The following is a 19,582-nucleotide window of genomic DNA, read 5'->3' on the forward strand; positions in this document are numbered from 1 at the left end:
TTCTGTTTATTTCCACTTAATTCATTTAAATTAGAGTTTAGTCAGAATATTCCACAGAATCTTTAGTTTGGAATTAACTGTTAAGCTGCATCTTATAACTGTGACAGTGCATTGAGGTGAGATATCAACAGTGCACCCCTTCTGTACATTGCCACCTTGCTATTGTAAAAACATAAGAACAGAGGAGTAGGAATCAGTCATTTGACCCTTCAAGCCTGCTTCACTATTCAGTACGATCATGGCTGATCTGATTATGGCCTTAACTCCATTTCCTGCCTGTCCCCTTTAACCCTTAAGACTCCCTTGTCGATCAAAAATCTGTCTTGCTAACTCAGCCTTGAATATATTCAATGACCAAGCCTCCACTGCTTTCTGGGGAAGATAATTTCAAAGGCTAGATGACCTTCTGAGAGTAGAAATTCCTCCTCATCGTTTTTTTGAATGGGAGACTCCTTATTTTTTATTTTATTTTTTTAAATACCAATTAAGGGGCAATTTTAGCGTGACAAATCCACCTACCCTGCACATCTTTGGGTTGTGGGAATGAAACCGACGCAGACACAGGGAGAATGTGCAAACTCCACAAGGATAGTGACTCGGGGGCAGGATCGGACTCGGGTCCTCAGTGTCATGAGGCAGCAAAGACCCCTTATTTTTAAACTCTGCTCCCTAGTTCTAGGTTTCTCCCACATGAGGGGTAACATCCTCTCAGCATCTACCCTGGCAAGCCCCCTTAGAATCTTATGGTTCGATCTAACCAAAAAAGATCTGATAGCATACCTTCATCCCAGGAGTCAGTCTCGAAGTGAATCTTCTCTGAATTGCCTCTAGTGCAAGTATATGCCTCCTTAAGTCAGGAAGCCAAAATTGTCCTAGTTGAAATCTCACAAATGTCCTGTGCAGTAGTAGCAAACCTCCCAACTTTTATACTCCATCCCCCTTGAAATAAAGCCCAACATTATTACTTGCTGTACCTGCATGCTAACTTTTTGTGATTCATGGACAAGATCCCTCTGTACTGCAGCATTCTGCCAAGGGCCAGACATTAACGTGGTCTATTCAAAGCTATACCTGGATCTGAATCATAAACCAAATCTTGCATTTTATCGAAATGTGATGCTTAGTACTGAACCAAGGACAACATCACAGTACATTGTGCTGTTCAGTAATAATGTACATTAGCATAGGAACAATATACCAATAAATAAATGATAAGGTATTCAATGGCTACTGGTACAGAATTTGAGCAGATTGGATTCAGCCAATAACCCCCCCCCCCCCCTCCATATGTGTCTTGCACCTCCATCTTTGCACATGTTCCACCAGTTGGCCCAGAGGGATGCAGAAAACTGCTGACTTGAGGTTTCTCTTCACCTATCCAGGAAAAGGCGACTTGATTGGCTCTGACTTTTTGGCAACGGACCAGGTGATTAAGACCAATGCAAATGTAAAGGCTCTGACCTACTGTGACCTGCAGTATATTATCCTGAAGGGTCTGAGGGAAGTACTGGAGCTGTACCCTGAATATGCACAGAAATTCATTGAAGACATTCAACATGACTTGACCTACAACCTGCGAGAAGGGAATGATGCTGACGTAAGTTCATGTCTCCAGATTATCGTAAATAAACTTTTGAATATGTTTCCAAGTTATAAATCAACAATTGATAATGTATATCAGGTACAAACTCTTAATCTTCGCTATGGCTTAGTGGTAAGTGCTATTTGTGTGGTACACACCTCAGTTTGTACAAATACAGTTTATTCCAGTTGAGATCCACAGAATCCCGACAGTGCAGACGGAGGCCATTTGGCCCATCGGATCTGCACCGACCCTCAGAAAGAGCACCCTGCCTAGGCCCACTCCCCCTCTCTATCCCCACAATCCCACCTAGCCTACACATCTTTGGACGTTACAGGACAATTTTATCATGGCCAATCAACCTAACCTGCACATCTTTGGACTGTGGGAGGAAACCAGAGCACCCGGAGAAAACCCACGCAGACAGGGGGAGAATGTGCAAACTCCACACAGTCATCCAGGGCCGAAATTGAACCCGCTCCCTGGTGCTGTGAGGCAGCAATGCTAACCACAGAGCCACCCCACCGTACTACCCTGACTCCACACAGACAGCCACCCAAGGCAGGAATTGAACCTGAGATCTGTTTTGTGCTGACCTCAGCACATTTAGGCCAAGGCAAAAGAAAAAAGTAAAGCTTAGACTTGCGCCTTTCATGAGCTCAGGACATCCCAAAGTACTCTGTAGCCAATTACATTCTTTTGAAGTACAACTACTTTGAAATGTAGGAATCATAAGGAGGGGAAGACATCGGCCAGGATGAGCACTCCTGATCACGAACTAAAAAACCCTGCTGCAAGTGAGCACATGGCTGAATTTACTGCTGGCATCAGGGGTCTTACCTGCTGGCTGAAGAACCTGCAGGAATTACTGCATTAGCTCCTTTGGAGAAGGCCCACTGGAATGAAGTGTCCATCAAGCACTTAACTGTCAGTGTCAGTGATTTAAGAATAACAAATTTAAGACAGGGATGTGGGAAAACAATTCTCTCCGAGGGTTGTGAGACTTGGAATCCTCTTCCTCAATAGGTGGTTGAGGCTGAGGCTTTGATTGTCTTTAAGGCAGATGCGCTAACTCGAGGCAATACCAGGTAGACGGTGGTAATGAAGAACTAAGCATCGCGACAAGGCCGTTGAATCGCGCGAGACATCTCTCGCGATCTGGATCTCGCTCTCGCTGGGTGAGATCCATGTATGCATATTTAAATGATCCAGTAGGCTCATTTAAATATGTATCTGTCGGATTTTCCCAGTGCCTGGGAACTAACGTCCATGCTGAGGATACCCTGCCAGGGCAGTTTTAGCATTGGTCTCCACAAATGTGGGCAGGCGTAACAGCAGCTGGGGGGGTCCCCCAGGCATTAGAGACCTCCAGGTGGTTGGGTATTGGGTAGGGTGGTATCCTGGCACTTCCGCTGGCACTCAGGCACCTTGGAACTACCAGCATGGCAACTTGGCACTGCCAGCCAGGCACACTGGAAATGTCACCCTTGCCAGGCTGGTAGTGTCAAGGTGCCCGGGAGCCAGGTTTCCGATACCAGGGGTCAGGACTGTGTGTGCCTTACCCAAACGAGGTGGGGTGAAGGGGGCTTGAGGACCCTGGAAGAGATAGGTTGGGTGAAGTGGGGGGTCCGGAGGCTGCGATGAGGTCACTGAAGAGGGTCGAAAGATCAGGGCTACCTTTAAAAATGACACCGTAGTTCGCAAGTAGCCTCCCTGTACTGGGGAGTTGAGCTGAGCTCATCAGTTCAGGAAATGATGAAAGTGCAACTGCAACGGGCATTTCCTCGCCGAGGCCAAAAAAACAGCAAAGTGCCATTGAACAGTGGGGTCTTTCGAGGCGCTCCATCATCGGGAAACACACCGCTAAACGTGCCTGAAACCGGACACTGAAATTTGTTCGTTGAATCGCGCCCTAAGTGGTTACAGGCAATTTATGCACAGGCACAGAGTCTCTAAATATGAATGTTAATACTCTGGCCCCCGGGTTCACTCTGATTGGAACCCCTGTCCCCTGGACTCGAGCTGATCCTTCAGTGGTCGGTGTTCACGTGCTCCCGCACGTGAGGCCCCTTCCAGTCACATGGACCATGAGGGCACACCCCTTAATAATAATAATAGCTTATTGTCACAAGTCGGCTTCAATGACTGTGAAAAGCCCCTAGCCGCCACATTCCGGCGCCTGTTCGGAGAGGCCGGTACGGGAATTGAACCCGTGCTGCTGGTCTTGTTCAGCATTACAAGCCAACTGTTAAGCTCACTGTGCTAAACCAGCCCCTTAAAGGGGCCACGCTACCACACCAGGGATATGTTGACTTTTGATAAGCAATGAGCTGAAAGGTTATAAAAGGGAGGCAGGAATGCAGAGTTCAGGTGACAATCAGATCAGCCATGATCTTATAGAATGGCGGAGCAGACTCGATGGCTGAGTGGCCCACTCTTGTTCTGAATTTGTATGTTTGTCTATTTATGTTAACTAGGATTTAGGATCAAGAGCTGCCGGACAATCAGAGACCATACCTCACTGATGAAGGAGCACTAAAACATAGAAAATAGGAACAGGAATAGGCCATTCAGCCCTTCAAGCCTGCTCCGCCATTCATTATGATCATGGCTGATCATTCAACACAGTAACCTGCTCCAGCTTTCCCCCCCTATTCATTGATCCCTTTAGCCAGAAGAGCTGTATCTTGTTAATTAGTTAATTGGATTAGGCCAGTTTTCAGAGGCGAGATTCACAGTATAAAAGTGATCCCCTACAGTGCAGACTTTGTTTGCACTGAGTGCTGAATTTGGTGCATTTTGAGTGCTATAGTAAGAGTTTGGTGACCGAGGGAGTGCTGAATTTGGTGCATTTTGAGTGCTATAGTAAGAGTTTGGTGACTGAGGGAGTGCTGAATTTGGTGCATTTTGAGTGCTGTAGTAAGAGTTTGATGACCTAGGGAGTTAGGTGAGGAGGGAGTAAGGTGCTCCTTTCATTTTGTTTCCGACATTTCCACAAAGAGTGAGAAGAGAGCCAGGAGTTTACAGAAAGTGTAGCTGACTGGGAGCAGAGTCGGAGAGCGGAGATCTAGTTAGTCCACAGGGCAGCTATATTCTGTCAGGTAAGAGGGGATGGAGGCTAGGCCAGTTGCATGCTCCTCCTGTAGGATGTGGGTGGTGAGGGATACCACCGGTGTCCCCGCTGACTATACCTGCCGGAAGTGCACCCAACTTCAGCTCCTCAAAGACCGTGTTAGGGAACTGGAGCTGAAGATGGATGAACTTCGGAACATCCGGGTGGCAGAGGGGGTGATTGAGAAGAGTTACAGGGAGGTAACCACACCCAAGGTACAGGACAAGAATAGCTGGGTTACCGTCAGGGGGAAAAAACAAACAGGCAGACAGTGCAGGGATCCCTCGTGGCCATTCACCTTCAAAACAAGTGTACCGTTTTGGATGCTGTTGGGGGGGATGACCTACCGGGGGAAGGCCCGAGCGGCCAGGTCTCTGGCACTGAGTCTGGCTCTGGGGCTCAGAAGGGAAGGGGGGAGAATAGAAAAGCAATAGTTGTAGGAGATTCAATGGTTAGGGGAATAGATAGGAGATTCTGTGGTCGCGAGCGAGACTCCCGGAAGGTATGTTGCCTCCCGGGTGCCAGGGTCAGGGATGTCTCGGATCTAGTCTTCAGGATCCTTAAGGGGGAGGGCGAGCAGCCAGAAGTCGTGGTGCACATTGGTACCAACGACATAGGTAGGAAAAGGGGTGTGGAGGTAATAAACAAGTTTAGGGAGTTAGGCTGGAAGTTAAAAGCCAGGACAGACAGAGTTCTCATCTCTGGTTTGTTGCCGGTGCCACGTGATAGCGAGGCTAGGAATAGGGAGAGAGTGCAGTTGAACACGTGGCTGCAGGAATGGTGTAGGAGGGAGGGCTTCAGGTATTTGGATAATTGGAGCGCATTCTGGGGAAGGTGGGACCTGTACAAGCAGGACGGGTTGCATCTGAACCAGAGGGGCACCAATATCCTGGGAGGGAGGTTTTCTAGTACTCTTCGGGAGGGTTTAAACTAATTTGGCAGGGGAATGGGAACCGGATTTGTAGTCCAGCAACTAAGGTAGCCGCTATTCAGGACGCCAAAGCGTGTAATGAGGCAGTGGGGAAGGGAACACTGACAAAGGAGAGTACTTGCAGGCACGGAGATAGGTTGAAGTGTGTATACTTCAACGCAAGAAGCATCAGGAATAAGGTGGGTGAACTTAAGGCATGGATCGGTACTTGGGACTATGATGTGGTGGCCATCACGGAAACTTGGATAGAAGAGGGGCAGAAATGGTTGTTGGAGGTCCCTGGTTATAGATGTTTCAGTAAGATTAGGGAGGGTGGTAAAAGAGGTAGGGGCGTGGCATTGTTAATTAGAGATAGTATAACAGCTGCAGAAAGGCAGTTCGAGGAGTATCACCCTAATGAGGTAGTATGGGTTGAAGTCAGAAATAGGAAAGGAGCAGTCACCTTGTTAGGAGTTTTTCTATAGGCCCCCCAATAGTAGCAGAGATGTGGAGGAACAGATTGGGAAACAGATTTTGGAAAGGTGCAGAAGTCACAGGGTAGTAGTCATGGGTGACTTTAACTTCCCAAACATTGAGTGGAAACTCTTTAGATCAAATAGTTTGGATGGGGTGGTGTTTGTGCAGTGTGTCCAGGAAGCTTTTCTAACACAGTATGTAGATTGTCCGACCAGAGGAGGGGCAATATTGGATTTAGTACTGGGTAATGAACCAGGGCAAGTGATAGATTTGTTAGTGGGGGAGCATTTTGGAGATAGTGACCACAATTCTGTGACTTTCACTTTAGTAATGGAGAGGGATAGGTGCGTGCAACAGGGCAAGGTTTTCAATTGGGGGAAGGGTAAATACGATGTTGTCAGACAAGAATTGAAGTGCATAAGTTGGGAACATAGGCTCTCAGGGAAGGACACAAGTGAAATGTGGAACTTGTTCAAGGAACAGGTACTACGTGTCCTTGATATGTATGTCCCTGTCAGGCAGGGAAGAGATGGTCGAGTGAGGGAACCATGGTTGACAAGAGAGGTTGAATGTCTTGTTAAGAGGAAAAAGGAGACTTATGTAAGGCTGAGGAAACAAGGTTCAGACAGGGCATTGGAGGGATACAAGATAGCCAGGAGGGAACTGAAGAAAGGGATTAGGAGAGCTAAGAGAGGGCATGAACAATCTTTGGCGGGTAGGATCAAGGAAAACCCCAAGGCCTTTTACACATATGTGAGAAATATGAGAATGACTAGAGCGAGGGTAGGTCCAATCAAGGACAGTAGCGGGAGATTGTGTATTGAGTCTGAAGAGATAGGAGAGGTCTTGAACGAGTACTTTTCTTCTGTATTTACAAATGAGAGGGGCGATATTGTTGGAGAGGACAGTGTGAAACAGACTGGTAAGCTCGAGGAAATACTTGTTAGGAAGGAAGATGTGTTGGGCATTTTGAAAAACTTGAGGATAGACAAGTCCCCCGGGCCTGACGGGATATATCCAAGGATTCTATGGGAAGCAAGAGATGAAATTGCAGAGCCGTTGGCAATGATCTTTTCGTCCTCACTGTCAACAGGGGTGGTACCAGGGGATTGGAGAGTGGTGAATGTCATGCCCCTGTTCAAAAAAGGGACTAGGGATAACCCTGGGAATTACAGGCCAGTTAGTCTTACTTCGGTGGTAGGCAAAGTAATGGAAAGGGTACTGAAGGATAGGATTTCTGAGCATCTGGAAAGACACTGCTTGATTAGGGATAGTCAGCATGGATTTGTGAGGGGTAGGTCTTGCCTTACAAATCTTATTGAATTCTTTGAGGAGGTGACCAAGCATGTGGATGAAGATAAAGCAGTGGATGTAGTGTACATGGATTTTAGTAAGGCATTTGATCAGGTTCCCCATGGTAGGCTTCTGCAGAAAGTAAGGAGGCATGGGATAGTGGGAAATTTGGCCAGTTGGATAACGAACTGGCTAACCGATAGAAGTCAGAGAGTGGTGGTGGATGGCAAATATTCAGCCTGGATCCCAGTTACCAGTGGCGTACCGCAGGGATCAGTTCTGGGTCCTCTGCTGTTTGTGATTTTCATTAATGACTTGGATGAGGGAGTTGAAGGGTGGGTCAGTAAATTTGCAGACGATATGAAGATTGGTGGAGTTGTGGATATAAGGAGGGCTGTTGTCGGCTGCAAAGAGACATAGATAGGATGCAGAGCTGGGCTGAGAAGTGGCAGATGGAGTTTAACCCTGAAAAGTGTGAGGTTGTCCATTTTGGAAGGACAAATATGAATGCGGAATACAGGGTTAACGGTAAAGTTCTTGGCAATGTGGAGGAGCAGAGAGATCTTGGGGTCTATGTTCATACATCTTTGAAAGTTGCCACTCAAGTGGATAGAGCTGTGAAGAAGGCCTATGGTGTGCTCGCGTTCATTAACAGAGGGATTGAATTTAAGAGCCGTGAGGTGATGATGCAGCTGTACAAAACTTTGGTAAGGCCACATTTGGAGTACTGTGTACAGTTCTGGTCACCTCATTTTAGGAAGGATGTGGAAGCTTTGGAAAAGGTGCAAAGAAGATTTACCAGGATGTTACCTGGAATGGAGAGTAGGTCTTACGAGGAAAGGTTGAGGGTGCTAGGCCTTTTCTCATTAGAACGGAGAAGGACGAGGGGCGACTTGATAGAGATTTATAAGATGATCAGGGGAATAGATAGAGTAGACAGTCAGAGACTTTTTCCCCGGGTGGAACAAACCATTACAAGGGGACATAAATTTAAGGTGAAAGGTGGAAGATATAGGAGGGATATCAGAGGTAGGTTCTTTACCCAGAGAGTAGTGGGGGCATGGAATGCACTGCCTGTGGAAGTAGTTGAATCGGAAACATTAGGGACCTTCAAGCAGCTATTGGATAGGTACATGGATTACGGTAAAATGATATAGTGTAGATTTATTTGTTTTTAAGGGCAGCACGGTAGAATTGTGGATGGCACAGTTGCTTCACAGCTCCAGGGTCCCGGGTTCGATTCCGGCTTGGGTCGCTGTCTGTGCGGAGTCTGCACGTCCTCCCCGTGTCTGCGTGGGTTTCCTCCGGGTGCTCCGGTTTCCTCCCGCGGTCCAAGGATGTGCAGGGTGGGTGGATTGGCCATGATCAATTGCCCTTGGTGTCCGGGGTTGCCCTTGGTGTTGGGTGGAGGTGTTGAGTTTGGGTGGGGTGCTCTTTCCAAGAGCCGGTGCAGACTCAGGGGGTCGAATGGCCTCCTTCTGCACTGTAAATTCAATGATAATCTATGATTAATCTAGGACAAAGGTTCGGCACAACATCGTGGGCCGAAGGGCCTGTTCTGTGCTGTATTTTCTATGTTCTATGTTCTAACTCCATCTTAAAAACATACAGGGCTGGATTCTCCGTCAGCCAACACCAAAATCGGGAAAGGTGATTGAGCGGAGAATTGGTTATGTTCCAGTGCCTCGACAGCGGCCTCAATGCGTTCTACTCCGCACGCACGTTATACTCCGCACATACAGTAAACACTGTTCGCATATCAGTAGCAGGCCTGACCTGCTGCCTCCGCTGAATGGAAATTACCGATGGCGTGTTTCACTTCTGGTTTCAAAAATCGGGAAACAAGTGCCGATGAGGGAGAGAGAGGAGGTAGGACATGCAGAGGCACGACCATGGGCTGCCCGTCTTGCCATCCTCATATTCCAACCCCCACCACGAAGTTTGGATTTCTTGTCCGCGACCCGTTTCATCACATTTGTGTTTCAAATGTTATCTAGCCAATTCACCTGCTCTATTTAATCGTTCCCTAAAATTTGACACGTAATCCAATAGTGTAATTTCCGATTTCTCACTCACCAATTTTTCTTTAATCAATTTAAGTGGTCCTCTTACCTCATGACTAAAAATTAGTTCAAAAGGACTAAATTTGGTTGACTCATTAGGTGCATCCCTAATTGCAAACAGTACGAATGGAATTCCTTTATCCCTATCCTCAACACACCCGAAGCATGGTGGCAGCACGGTAGCCTTGTGGATAGCACAATTGCTTCACAGCTCCAGGGTCCCAGGTTCGATTCCGGCTTGGGTCACTGTCTGTGCGGAGTCTGCACATCCTCCCCGTGTGTGCGTGGGTTTCCTCCGGGTGCTCCGGTTTCCTCCCACAGTCCAAAGATGTGCAGGTTAGGTGGATTGGCCATTCTAAATTGCCCTTAGTGTCCAAAATTGCCCTTAGTGTTGGGTGGGGTTACTGGGTTATGGGGATAGGGTGGAGGTGTTGACCTTGGGTCGGGTGCTCTTTCCAAGAGCCGGTGCAGACTCGATGGGCCGAATGGCCTCCTTCTGCATTGTAAATTCTATGATTCTATGTCTGATGCCACCTTTCTAACGCTCCCTGCGATTCTGGATGGTAGGCAGTTGATTTGATTTAAATTGTTTTATTCCTAAACTATTCATAACTTCTTTGAATAACTTTGAGGTAAAATTTGATCCTTGATCCGATTGAATTTCTGTGGGTAGTCCATATCTAGTAAAGAATTTAAGTAACTCCTCCACAATCTTTTTAGCTGTAATATTACGTACTGAAATGGCCTCTGGAAACCTAGTAGACACATCCATTATAGTCAGAAGATATTGATTCCCACTTTTTGTTTTAGGAAGCGGTCCTACACAATCAATTAGGACCCTTGTAAAAGGTTCCTCAAATGCTAGAAGGGTATTAAGGGCGCTGGTTTTATCACTGCTTGAGGTTTCCCTATCACTTGACATGTGTGACATGATTGACAAAATTTAACTACATCTTTATGTAGTCCAGGCCGATAAAAATGTTTCTGGATTTTAGCTTGAGTTTTCCTTATCCCCCAATGACCTCCCACTGGTACCTCATGTGCCACTTGCAACACCTCCTTTATATACCCTGCCGGCAATACTACTTGATGAGCCTCTGCCCACTTTTCATCCGCCTGCATATCTACAGGTCTCCATTTTCCCATCAAGACATCACTTTTACGGTAATAACACTCTGGTATACTCTCAGATTCCTCTTCCGTATATGCTTTCTGATATATCCGTTTTATTTCTACATCTTTCTGTTGTAACTCCGCCAATTTTCCTGAACTAAAAATATCCGCCTCATCCTCCACCTGTTCTTGTTGTTTTTCAACCATCCAATTAAAAATCGTTTCTGATAATTGCACTTCAACTTCATTTTCACTCTTTGATTTCTCCTCTTGTCTTAACCTGTGACTTTGCGACCTTGTCAACACAACACAATCTGGAAAAATCCCAGGATATTCGTCCTTCAACACTTCAGTTGTCTGATTTTCCACTGGCTTATCAACCACAGTAGGCATCACTCCCACCTGCGATCCAGCTATATCATTTCCCAAGATAAACTATATTCCTGGACAAGATAGTTTCGCTATTACTCCTATTACCACTTCACCACTCTTCACTGGACTTTCCAACCTTACCTTATATAATGGAACGCTACTCCTCTCACACTGAATTCCACATATTACCACCTTTTCTGGCAACATTCTTCCCAAACTACATAATTCCTCACCTCTCACCATTAAAGATTGACTAACTCTTGTATCTCTTAAAATTGTGACTTCTTTACATGCTCTTCCTGATACACATGAGTAAACTTTACCCACACAAGTAAATTCTTTAAAGACATCTGGCACCTTCTTAACAATTACTTCTTGAACAGGCTGTACAATCATTTGCACCTCCTTCACTTCCCTTGGGCTTTCCTTTACCACTCTAACAAACCCCACTGTCTTATCCTGTTTTACCACATCAGCCTTCCCAGTGCTTTTCTTCAACCACCAACACTGTGACTTTACATGGCCTAGTTTATTACAGTGAAAACATCTGAAACTTTTCATTTCTTTTCCACCCTCCTGGGTTTCCGTTTTAATCTGAGGTGCACTCTCTTTATTATCTCCCATCAGATCACCTTTACCTTTACCACTTGAGTATTTCTCATGTCCCCAGTTTCTATCCCTCACCGGCTGAAATTAATGTCGGAAACCAAGCCTTGATTTATGAACTAATTCATAATCATCTGCCATTTCTGCTGCTAATCTCACAGTTTTAGCCCTCTGCTCTTCCACATGAGTTCTCACTACATCAGGAATTGAATTTTTAAACTCCTCCAAAAGTATAATTTCTCTGAGAGCTTCATACGTTTGGTCTATTTTCAAAGCCCTTATCCACCTATCCAAATTACTCTGAGCCTTTCAAACCCCATGTGTGTTTGACCAAATTCTTTCCTGAAATTTCTAAACCTTTGTCTGTAAGCTTCAGGCACTAGCTCATATGCACCTCAGGTGGATTTTTTCACCTCCTCATACGTTCCAGATACCTCCTCCGGTAGTGATGCAAACACTTCACTAGCTCTATCTACCAGCTTTGTTTGAATCAGTAATACCCACATGTCCTGTGGCCATTTCATTTGTTTAGCTACCTTCTCAAATGAAATGAGAAAGGCTTCTACTTCCTTCTCATCAAATCTTGGCAATGCTTGGACATATTTAAATAGATGCCCACCAAGCCTTCGACTATGACGCTCTGTCTCATTATCAATCTCATCCAACTGTATGTTTCCCTTTGCATCTGCCAATTTTAACTGATTTTCATGTTTCATAGCCATTTTATGAAGTTCAAACTCTCTCTCTTTGTCACTTTCCTCTCTATCTCTTTCTTTGTTTCTTTCTTCTCTCTCTTTTTCTTTTTCTTCTCTATCTCTATCTCTTTCTTTGTTTCTTTCTTCTCTCTCCTTTTCTTTTCTCTCATTGCATATTCAAGTTGCTTTAATTCTTTTTCATGTTCAAATTGATTATTCTGCAACTGGAGCTTTGCTATTTCTAATAAGTCAGAATGTATCTCAGGCAAATTTAAATGCTCAGCTACCGCGGTAAGTACCTCATCATTTTGCATTTTGCCAGGCAATGTTAACTGCAATGCTTTTGCCAAATCTAACAGTCTGCTTTTAGTCTCTGTCCGTATGGTATTGCGTGTTACTGTGCCCACCCCAAAAAACCTCTGAGCCTCTGAAAGAGCTATCGTCCACAACACACTCCCCACTTAAACTAAAATACCACACCTGAAAAGCAACCACAATATGCTCACCCCTCACTGTCTTTAAGTTCGTTAAGCCAATCCAATTGATAGACTTTTATCCCCCTCGAGCCCCCAATTGTTATGGGTCCGGGCTTACAGAACCCCAAAGTGTTTCATGGAGTTCAACCAACCCACAACTTTTAATAGATTGTGGTGTGGGAAGCACACGGCGTACTCTCCAGGTGTGATACAGCAGAAATGGACAAGTGTTTTTTTAAACAAAACAATGTTTATTCTATGAACTCAGGTTAACCCTTTTAAAACAAACATTGAATATCTTAACACCCATTACTTCAAAGGTAACCCCAAAAGACTACAACACTAAATAATCCTTCAAACTGTTCCTTTAAACATCCAAAAGACTTCAAACCTTCATAAATAGGTTACATTCAATATATTTATAGTCTTTGGATTGCAGAAATCAACAGATCAGCTCTGTGTTTCTTCATGCAGCTCACAGCAAAACATACACACACTCCCAGCTGCGTTCTCAAACTGAAACTCAAAAAGCAGAAGTGAGCTCAGCTCTCCCCACCCTCTGACATCACTTCAGTAATATGATCAGCTCCATTTCTGAAAGGTACATTGCTTAAACATCCATTTCTTAAAGGCACTCTCACATGACACTTTGATGTTTTGAGGGTTTTAAACTTTAATTTGCCAGTGCTTCCCTGCATAGAACAAACATGAACTTTGAATCCTGATTAATAATCCTGATTGACAATTAGTAACCCACACCTCATCATCGTTATGCTGCTTTGTTCCAGTTATCAGCTTCATCTTCATGGGTTGTTCACCAGAGCTCACACCACCACTGCTGGCAGTTGCAAAATGGAAGAATCACTCTTAGAGCACCCAGAGCACTTGATGTCAGTGTTCGGGGCGCGTGACCTGCTTTCTGCCACAGCTCCAGGCAGGAAGACTCCAGCAATTAGAAAACAAATCTGCTCCTGCGTCAGCATGCTGACATCAGGAGGAGTCGTTCTGCCCTGCAGGGCTCCTGGTCTGCGCATTGATGAGGGGGCACGCAGGCACGGAACGTTCAGCATTCTGAAAGTCGATTGCAGCCGCCATTTTTTAAAGCCGGTCACGCCGTTGAGCACTACTTCCCGCAATCCAGAACACTGCGGCACATGGCCCGCCGACTCTCCCGATACCGTTCTGCAACCCACCCACATGTCGCGACCTGGGTTTGAAAATGACTGCCCTACAGTCATATAGTCTGCCATGTCCCTGTAGAATGGCTTGCAAAAGGTATGGAGTGGGCTTGTTGCCAATCAGACCCTAATGTTATCCTGAGCTCCAGGACTCCAAAAGAACACTCTTCACCTCTCTGTCCACTGTACAAACCTGGTCAAAACCTCACTTTTTGACCACACTTTCAATTACCAGGTATAGTCTCTCTCTTCCTGGATCAACATCTATTTCCTTATGCCATCTGAGGAATACCTTGGGTTGCTTCTTTATGTCAAACTTAATCAAGGTTGAGTCCATGCCAAGAAGATTGGAGGGATGAAAATTAAAGATAAAAATCATTTAATGCAGACAGGGAAAGCATGAGGACTGTGAAATGTGACAAACCCCATTCATTACTGACAACTCAGCATAAATGGAGGTGATATTTTATAATGGTGGCAAAACCAGTTAGGACACTTATGAAGGATTTTCTTGTGACTGGTCAGGGAAATTGATAGAAACTGAATTTAGAAACATATAATTGTGCAGTGCTAGGGCTTTTACTGTTGGGAGTTAAAAGATATTTCTGCCTCAAATGAGATCTGACAGAGTGTTTCTAATAATAAACAGCACAGCCTAAAATAACACTAGCTTGTCCTGGAGCTTTGCAACTCTCACATAGACTTTGGCTGTGACACTCAAGCTAAAAATAGCAGCATGCACTCTACCTCCTCTCTCATCTCATCAATAACACAGACAGGGCAGACTGCTCTGCACACACTGATACAATCGTTTCAAGAGCGTGGATGGGGGAAAAAATTGATTTGCAGATTCCTGTAATTACCTCCCAAATGATATGTTTCAGCAGAAGAATGAAAAAGACAGTTTCAATAATTCAACAAAATCCTTGCTTTCTTTTGCAAACTGCCTGAAAGAGCCAAGGCTGCACAAAAATTGATGACTGTACATTTGTGCAAAGGATCTATGCATGTGGACTCTCTGTTAAAACATTGCTTCTGGCTAGCGCTTCTGAGTTCCCAAAGGGATTGCTACTCCCGCTAAAAATAGCAGTTGGAAGACTGAATCAGTCCACGTTCATGAATTATTGAGAGCGAGAGTTAAAAATATATAGCAGGTTGATAATGAGAAGCCTCCACGAAGCTCCCTTATATTACTCGCATGACACAAGATTCACTTCCACTAGAAATTTCTGAAAGAGAGGGATAACATGTTTCCCCAAAAACAAGATTGGGAGATGCGCATTTTTTTATTTTTCAGGTTAAAATGTCCTTTTGTTAACCTCTTGAAATGGTCGCATTTTTTCATTGCACATAAACGTTGGCTAGCATCACAAGAGACTGGATTACCATACACATACATTAGCAATCCAGAGACCCAGGGTAATGCTCTGGGGACATGGGTTCGAATCCCACCACGGCAGATGGTGGAATTTGAATTCAATAAAAATCTGGAGTTAAAAGTCTAATGATGACGAGGGGCGAAATTCTCCAGAAACGGCGCGATGTCTGCCGACTGGCGCCCAAAATGGCGCAAATCAGTCGGGCATCGCGCCGCCCCAAAGGTGCGGAATGCTCCGCATCTTTGGGGGCCGAGCCCCAACCTTAAGGGGCTAGGCCCACGCCGGACGAATTTCCGCCCCACCAGCTGGTGGGGAAATGACATCTCCGGGCGGCGCATGCGCGGGAGCGTCAGCGGCCGCTCACGACATTCCCGCGCATGCGCAGTGGAGGGAGTCTCTTCAGCCTCCGCCATGGTGGAGACCGTGGCGTAGGCGGAAGGGAAAGAGTGCCCCCACGGCACAAGCCCGCCCGCGGATCGGTGGGCCCCGATCGCGGGCCAGGCCACCGTGGGGGCACCACCCGGGGCCAGATTGCCCCGCGCCCCCCCCCAGGACCCCGGAGCCAGCCCGCGCCGCCTTGTCCCGCCGGTAAGGTAGGTGGTTTAATCTACGCTGGCGGGACAGGCATTTTAGCAGCGGGTCTTCGGCCCATCCGGGCCGGAGAATCGCGGGGGGGGGGCCCGCCAACCGGCGCGGCGTGATTCCCGCCCCCGCCGCATATCCGGTGGTGTTCGGCAACCAGCGGGGGCGGGATTCACGCCAGCCCCCGGCGATTCTCCGACCCGGCGGGGGGTCGGAGAATCTCGCCCCATGAAACCATTGTCGATTGTCGGAAAAACCCATCTGGTTCACTGATGTCTTTTAGGGGACGAAATCTGCCGTCCTTTCCTGATCTGGCCTCCATGTGACTCCAGTCCCACAGCAATGTGGTTGACTCTTCAATGCCCTCTGGTATGGGCAACAAATGTTGGCCAGGCCAGTGATGCCCACATCCCATGAACGAATAAAGAAAAAAATCCAGCTGTAAACTGCTTTGCATTTTATTTATTTAAATCGCTTGGTTAATTTTTTGTGCTCATCAGTGTACAACATGTCATTGCTGATCAGTCGCACTGTAACCATCTTATAGGCATCTGGTGGACACTTAAGTATCCAATTTAACAGATGCTCTACACATGATCATTCCTCACCCTAAATGCCCCACCCATCTTATTGGGTTGGGTTTGTCTGGAGGCATCCAAGTCATGAGCCAGAAACATGTGAAATCTTTATTCTAATTTTTTTTTAAATTTAAATAATCCTTGTTACTGAAACTGTTTCTGAAATTGCTCTGCTTCACTGCTTGGCTTGTCATGCGATAAATTGATCAAGCAAGTAGCACCAACAGGCAGAAGGGACCCTATAGGAGTTTCATTTAAAGGATTGATACTCAACATACAAAGGGGAGCAGCTGGGAGATGTTGGAAAAGGAGGGCACTGACCAGACGCAGGCCATTGTCGCATTGGGAACTTTCCTCATATCCCAGTTTAACCGAGGAGCAATTTCTCCTGCACCTTTGTTTCACAAAAGAGGCCTCCAGTGAGCTACATCACCTGCTGCACTGGAGCCTCAAACCAGGACATCAACAGCATTAGTATCCTCCCAAGTTGCGGCTGGTGATACAAGTGACATCTCTAAGATTGCTTGTGCAGGATTGTATCAGGCGGGCCTCTGAGAATCTCTACACTAGCAGGAGCACAGGCATCACTTTCCCATTGAGCAGAGTAACAGGACATGAGAATATAAGGCCTTGCCCACATTGCAGTCTTCCCCAGGGTGTAAGCTACCATAGACTCCACATTGCCTTGAATGCTCCCTGACTTTATCCTGGCATATTTCTCAATGAAAAGGGCTATGACTCCCTGAAAGTACAGTTTATAGATTGTAAATCATCCTAGTCTGTGCCCGTTAACCAAGCAGCATTATTAATTATTTTATCCTGCAATGGTCCTCTGTCTCACCTTTATCACAACCAAGCTGTCAAGTTACAGAACGAGATCTACTCGGATGGGACCAGAGTCCCAGAGCGCAGTAGCTGGGCATTTATTGGCATTTGGAGCATCGAGAAACACCATAATAATAATAATCTTTATTGTCACAAGTAGGCTTACATTAACACTGCAATGAAGTTACTGTGAAAAGCCCCTAGTCGCCACATTCCGGCACCTGTTTGGGTACACAGGAGAATTCAGAATGTCCAAATTACCTAACAGCGTGACTTTCGGGGCTTGTGGGAGGAAACCGGAGCACCCGGAGGAAACCCACGCAGACACGGGGAGAACGTGCAGACTCCGCACATTGACCCAAGCCGGGAATCGAACCTGGGACCCTGGCGCTGTGAAGCAAATGTGCTAGCCACTGTGCTACCGTGCGACCCATTACCATTTCAAATTTAAACCTAATTTGTAAGTGGAGAAGTTGCCAAGACTTACCAGGATGCTGCCAGAGCTGGAGATCTGAAAACTTTAGATAGGTTTACTATCTATCCACGCTATCGACAACCATTTGGGTAGTTCGGGGCTTCAGTGGAGAACGTGCGGCCGAGGCTGCACCTAGTCCAGTTTTCTGCACTGAGGAGCTCCCGCCCGCCAGAATTCCTCAGTACAGGGAAATGGCCTCTCAATCTCTCAACCCCCCGGATGCAACCCAAAACCTCCGAAGCTGCAACTCATCTATAAGGGATCGTCACCCACCCCCCTCACCCGCACAGAGCCCCCTGGTCCGATCCCTGTTGTATGCAAAATGCCAGCTTGGCACCTTGGCAGTGCCAGCCTGACACCTTGGCAGTGCCCCTGCCAGCTGACAGTTCCACCTGGGCACCTTGGCAGTGCTAGACTGACACCCAGATCACAGTACCAGGGTGCCATGCTGGCATTAGCAGTGCCAGGGTGCCACCCTGCCCAGAGGGCAAGCACCTGTGGGCCTCCGATCCCCTGGGAGACCCCCACAAATGCCGTTCCAATCTCATCCTCGCCGGGCGAGATCCAGATTAACATATTCAAATGAGCCATTTGGCTTATTTAAGTACATCTGCACGGGATTATCCCAGAACCAGAGAACTAACGGCCTCCCCAGCGAGGCCTCGACCAGGTGCCATTTAGCACTGGTCCACACAACTAGAGACCAGGTGCAACAGCACCTGGGGGGTCTCGCAGGCCATTGAAGGCCCCCAGGTGGTCAGACTCTGGGCAGGGGGCATCCTGGCACTTCCACTGCCAACCTGGCACCTGGGCACTTCCAGTCTGGCACCTTGGTAGTGCCACGTGGTGGCACAGAGTACCAGGGTGGCACAGCCAGGCTGGCAGGGAAATTGCCAGGCTGGCACTGCCAAGATGCCTGGGTGCCAGGTTGCCCGTGCCATGGATGGGGCCTGCGTGTGCACTGCCCTTAAGTGGTGGGGTGAGAGAGGGGGCGTGAGGACCCCCTAAGAGGTATGTTGGGGGGGGTCCGGAGGTCGTGGTGGAGTGGCTGAGGGAGTCGAGAGATCAGGGCGGCATTTAAAAATTCTGCACTCGTAAGTATCCCCGACTGAGGCCAAAAAAACCCCAAAAGTCCCATTTGATAGCGGGGTTGTTCTCGTTGCTGCAGGCTCTATGGAACACCCCGCTATTCGCAGCCAAAACAGGATTCTGTTTTTTTGTTGTTGAAGGGTGCCCCGGTCTTCTCCGCAGTGTGATGGGCAGGTTGAAGGAATGGATGAGAGGGAGGTTCTGTAGCAGAGTGCAGCAGATCACAAACAACAGGAAGGTAGAGAACCAAACAATGAAGATGGTGAGGGTGTGAATTGAAACACTTCTGTTCATTTCAAGCTGCTGCATTGGTTTGCATTTCAGATCTTCAAAGCTGGAAAATGCTTCATCGGTGCTGAATCAGCCATGTCTTCACAAAAATATCTGTTTTAGGATCATAGAATATACATTTTTCACTGAAGTCTTTTTTCAGTGAGTATTGGGCCAGAATTTCTACTAGCTGATCGGGCCTAATGTTTACGCATGGTAAAACGGCTGGCATTGGAGCAAGCAACTGGCCGATTCAGTTTCTGCTAAATATAGGTCTGTTGCTATAATGATTGGCCAACGTGCAATGCCCACACAAGAAGTTCAAAATCTATCCTTGATCCTAAGTAGACAGGGAACATCGGTGTCCCAATTAATTAGCTACTTCTCAGTCGTGCACAAAATAATACATTCAAAGGCCTTGTCTTGCTGTATTAAGCACCAACCAAGTATGAGATTGTCTCAGGCTGGTTAAATTTGAAATTTATTTCTTCCAGAAAGGGTTGAGAA

The 19,582-nt window shown here is 46.6% G+C and overlaps 1 protein-coding gene across 1 annotated transcript in view; it reads left to right on the plus strand.

Moving 5' to 3' along the window:
• The window catches only part of kcnh3 (potassium voltage-gated channel, subfamily H (eag-related), member 3), a 1,447,071-nt gene that overhangs the window by 1,280,430 nt on the left and 147,059 nt on the right, over window positions 1-19,582 (plus strand). Inside the window, exon 11 of the mRNA XM_072479207.1 lies at window positions 1,383-1,597. Within this exon, the coding sequence (XP_072335308.1) occupies window positions 1,383-1,597 (215 nt within the window). The remainder of the gene's footprint in view (window positions 1-1,382; window positions 1,598-19,582) is intronic.

The sequence above is a fragment of the Scyliorhinus torazame genome, chromosome 2, assembly GCF_047496885.1.
Source record: "Scyliorhinus torazame isolate Kashiwa2021f chromosome 2, sScyTor2.1, whole genome shotgun sequence".
In the NCBI taxonomy this organism is placed as follows: Eukaryota; Metazoa; Chordata; class Chondrichthyes; order Carcharhiniformes; family Scyliorhinidae; genus Scyliorhinus; species Scyliorhinus torazame.